This window comes from Zerene cesonia, chromosome 7, assembly GCF_012273895.1.
Source record: "Zerene cesonia ecotype Mississippi chromosome 7, Zerene_cesonia_1.1, whole genome shotgun sequence".
Taxonomy (NCBI): Eukaryota; Metazoa; Arthropoda; class Insecta; order Lepidoptera; family Pieridae; genus Zerene; species Zerene cesonia.
Genome location: NC_052108.1, coordinates 5,251,568 through 5,256,533, shown reverse-complemented (window position 1 = coordinate 5,256,533; position 4,966 = coordinate 5,251,568). Strand labels below are relative to the sequence as shown.

Genomic DNA, 4,966 nt, shown 5'->3' with positions numbered 1-4,966 from the left:
GGCAAAAGTAATTGTTGAACTCATTTTCTACAACGTTGCTCTAAAATCACAGCTATGCGATGCTTAATTATTGTTGCTTTACACTTGGTTAGATGCTTATTTGTATACAACTCTGCACCGGGAAATACATATGAACTAAATCTCTTATTCGATTATCACCCCTACACCAAAATGCGAAGGGCTGGTTTTGCGTGGGCTGTGAAACATTCGGGACATAAGGTCGTTGCGTATTATGATGTGCCCGGGTGTAAATTACCAGAGGTTATCATCTTGTTGGTGAAAAACAGGCGAGATATTATACTGCGCTCTTGAATAAAGTACGAGTTGAGAAATGTTTTCAGCGTAGCAGAAGATATTTGTGATTCATTACTGGGGTCGATTTCAATTTTACATGTCAGAATTTCAGGGATTGAATCAACATTTTGTATATATCCATATTCACATAAGAGATATTAATAACATGACATGTTTTGTAATCTTCAGACCTAGTTAAAAATGTTTCTAAAAATTAATAAAAACAACCGTAAATTCTTACTTACCTTCCTCTGAAGTTCGACTCTGAAATCTCTCTAAATAATACCAATTAAGACCACCATTACATAATTTACACACTTAATATTTAGATATATTCGTTCATTTATTTCGTGTCTTTATATATTACTGGCATTTTTACTTTACAATTACTGGACAATTTGAAGATATTTAATTTGAAATGCCTGTTGCAGATCTATCTATTATGTCTTAAATCTGTGTAAAATATTGTTTCTTCTGTTATATAATATGCTACCGGCGACGACGTTTAATTTACACAGTTTATATTACTATGAATACTTTTTATTAGTAGAGTCATATCCAAGAAATACAAATGTATTTACTACTGAAAAAAAAACTACAAACTGTATTTTCACGTCTGATGAATGTTGTGTATTTTATACCACCTAGCATATTAAGAATTAAAAATATTTATTTTTACCTCCACATTTTAGGCATTCGATGCTATATGTAGGCAATAATTCTTACAAAAAACAAGCTTTCCGTACGCGTCAAAAATAATTCTCATGTAAAAAAGATGTTTACATGCGAAATTTCACGCTCAATCCTTATAGCTATCTCTTGACAAAAAAAACCTATCAAAATCTCCGTTGCGACCTGAAAGAAAGAAAATTTTAAATTTACTTTCATATTAAGTAAGTAAGGATTAACACGGAGTAGGATAACAGATTATGCATATTGACGAGAACAAATAACATAGGATCGCGTGAATACTCCTTGAATGCGAAAACAATTGATTGTTATCATAATAAACATTTCAAATTCAGACTAGCTGGAAAATTACATTTTCATTGAAATGATAGCATTTAAGCAATAATTGAACTAATAGTAAAGTTAATACCGCATTACCAATCAAAATTTTCTACGCGCTCATGTATGCTGTTTACTTTACTACAATATCTCTTGTTTCTTATATCACTAAAACTAAATGACTGGAACTTTCACTCTTTACCTTGAAGTTTTTCGTTGATCATAATTGAAATGTAGAAGTAAGAGTATTTATTTATTGAATAAAATATTGTACCTTCATTATTTTAATCTCATTCTGCCGTATGTTTAAGCCCTCGTAATATGTTATATGAAAATTAGGAGAACATTTTCCGAATTGTGCTTGTTCAAAATTTCTCGTAGAATTTTAAAACTCTAATGAGCTCAAGAAATTAAGTATATAATTAGCATAATTTAAATTTGTTAGAAGATGTCGAATTACTTTCATTAGTTCTAATTTTTAACTAAGATTATATATGCTTACAAGTCGAAATTCGAGAACATTCCAAAAGTTGAAATAAACAAAACATTAGCATAAACAAACTGCAATCCTCGACAGAGATGTTTGTACGGCGCCAGATTAACATTTCGTAGTTGAGCTTTTGTAAAGAAAATATGTATTCTAAGTATTTTGATTTAAAAGTATTTAAGAATAGGTATTATATTTAGTAGACATAGAAATAACTAGATTTCAGCCCGCGGCTTACCCGCGTAATTATATTATTAATATCGTCAACAACTCTAATTAAGTATTAAGTAACCAAAAAATATAAAAGGGTTAAACTTATTGGCATATATTATACTCGTAATATTTGCATTTTTTTTCTGCGTTCGATTTTGCGCCAGTTATACATATAGCTTCGTCTTCTTCTAACAACGCTCTCTGTGAAGTGTTAGAAACGTCGGGAAACATTATATTATATATTGAATAAATCGCGTTTTAAATTCCTATTTAACCCATAATATACGCTATAAGTATCCAGTTGGCGGCGTCAGCTCTAGCAGTATTTCGAAAGCGTTTCTCATTTCGAATCCGGTTTCTATTTCTATGATATAAGCTGATTATTTGACCGCACTTTAATCCACAAATATAGAGTATCAGATATCTCGTGTTGTATAAATTTTGTGTAACTAAATTTGCATATATGTCTATTTAGTATTATAAATGCGAAAGTATCTTGATCTGTTCCTCTGTCTCTTGTGTACGCCTACCACTGATCCGAATTGGAATAAATTTGGTAAAGAAATAGTTTGTTTAGTGATAGGACAAGGACATAGTTATACGGGAATGTCCTCAGTCTGTCTAATATTTCCTTTGACTAGGCGGGCGAAACCGCGGACGTAAAGCTTGTACGGACTATTTTTGCGAAATTCAAATATGTGTTTAAGTTCATTCGAATAAGCATTTTTTAAATTATGAATAACTCACAAACGCTTTATAGCTGTTAAATGATCGCTTCTATACAAAACTATACCGTTAACCATTATGGAAACGTTAAAGTTTAACAATTGAAGTCCATTCTGTTCAAACTAGCTCCAACTATTACATTAACTGCTTTAAAGCTGTCGCTGAATATAAATCGAGCTATTGTTATAACTTTATAGGTTAAAATCATTCCTTACTTACTCATAAATATGATAGATCAACTTCTCACTAAATCAATGTCCTAATTGAAAATATGTACAAGTTCGTAATATCATATGATTTTTAAACATTTTCATATCCTTGTACCATCCCGGAAGACCTCTTATAACATTAATATTGATTCCGATATTTCGGAAAGTGATTTATCTAATAATTAAAACACACCCATTAATAAGTTTGATTATTTAATTATAAACAAATAGCTTAAATATTTAACAACAGCAAATGTTCAATGGAAAATCAATTATAATGGACTATAAGGCACTTTTACAGAAATACCGGATATATAATTAAATAAAATTTGATAAGTTAAATAAAAGAACTAGTAAAAAATAACAGTAAGAAAAAACAGAAAGGTACATTCAAGTAGATACCTGAACGTTGAATCAAGTGCCTAATTGCCATATGAAGCGTTTAATTATAAGGAATGGCAGTCGTCACTACTACTGAACCGACTGCTGTAGGCTCCACGCAGGGCACGTTCGCAACAGCTACTACACCGGCCATGATGGCCGCTGAAGGCAGCGATCCAGACCCGAAGTCACAGGCTGCAACAGTAGGATGGACTGCCAATGTTGACAGCAAAGCGACTGCGATAAACTGGAAACAGAAAACGGTTAAATAAAAAGAAGGTGTAACGATAGAAGTGAAACTGCAGTAAATCGACAAAAGAATGAGATGAATATATACAAAAGATAAAAAAGTATGTATATTTCTGTCTCATTCTTTGCCGGCTATATTCTACACATTTCTGTATTTGTGTCTCTTACCTGTGGTTTTTTCCGTTGCATCAGGTTTGAAATCACGATTCCAAAGAAGTTTCACTTCAACAATTGCATTAATGAGCATAGATAGAAAATATTTAGGTCTAGTCTGACTGAAGCAGAAGAATCGCTTTGCGACAAAGAGAACGACTGATGTTATACATGTAGATGACGTATATTTGTATTAATGTATAATAAAAATAAATAATTATTTGGACTTACCACTACTGAGAACATCTTGCTGGATAGCTGTATGTAAGATAGCAAACTGAAGAATATTTCCCTGCCTCACCTTATATACATTATAAGCCAATATAGAACAAAAAGAATTCTATGGGTATACGTATTTTAAGAAATAGGTATTGTATTGTATACATGGTTAACATCAAATTTGTAAAGGTTTTTCAAGTATATAAATATAAAAGAATATTAACTATTTCGACCTTGTACAAACCTTTTAATTTTAGACACAATCGTACTAAGTCACAATTGCTCTTAAAATATTTGAAATTATGATTGATTTTGTTTTTACGCAATATATAAGTGTAGAATCTATGTTTTCACGGTAATACAATACATACCAAGTGCAGCCTCATAGAAAACATTTAAAAAAATTTTAGCTACATGTTATTTTTGATAAAAATTTTTGGAGGCTCGTTTCCTTTTCCTCACCCGTCCTAGTCCATTCCTTCTTTCCAGTCGTTAATCCATTCCTTTTCCCTTACCCCATAAAAGCGGGCAGCGCATTCACAGAGGTACTACCTTTGCGAATGTTTATGGGCGGTGGTGATCGCTTACCATCAGGCGAACCACCAGCTCAGCTGCTCGCTATGACATAAAAAAAAAATATTGAGGTTTTTACGATTTTCTTTTTGTGTTTATAAATTATGTAATTCTGAAATGTTATAAGCGTCAAATGACGTCACTTATAAGGTGGAATTTATTTTTTCTTGTGTTAGCTTAAATTTAAAATAGACTTGATAAGTAAACATTTGTGACAAGTGACAAGTTCTTGAAACTTTTAAAACTAGTAATCCCAGGCCCAATATTATGAATCCCAAGTCTTTTCGATTATTTTTAGCTTTCTTAAGTTAAATTTTCATTTGTTTTAATTTTGCTACAATATGATGATGAGATTAAAAGCAAAAACAATTACTTGAATAACTTACAGAAATAACATTACTGTAAATGTCATATTAATAGAGATCTCAGAACTTTTAATCCACCGTACGACAAC

General features: G+C 31.5%; 1 protein-coding gene across 1 annotated transcript in view; it reads left to right on the top strand.

The window, feature by feature from the left end:
* Window positions 1-3,590, top strand: part of LOC119828225 — a 5,286-nt gene extending 1,696 nt beyond the window's left edge. The window contains exon 2 of the mRNA XM_038350329.1: window positions 3,391-3,590. Within this exon, the coding sequence (XP_038206257.1) occupies window positions 3,391-3,590 (200 nt within the window). The remainder of the gene's footprint in view (window positions 1-3,390) is intronic.
* The last annotated feature ends 1,376 nt before the right edge of the window (window positions 3,591-4,966 follow it).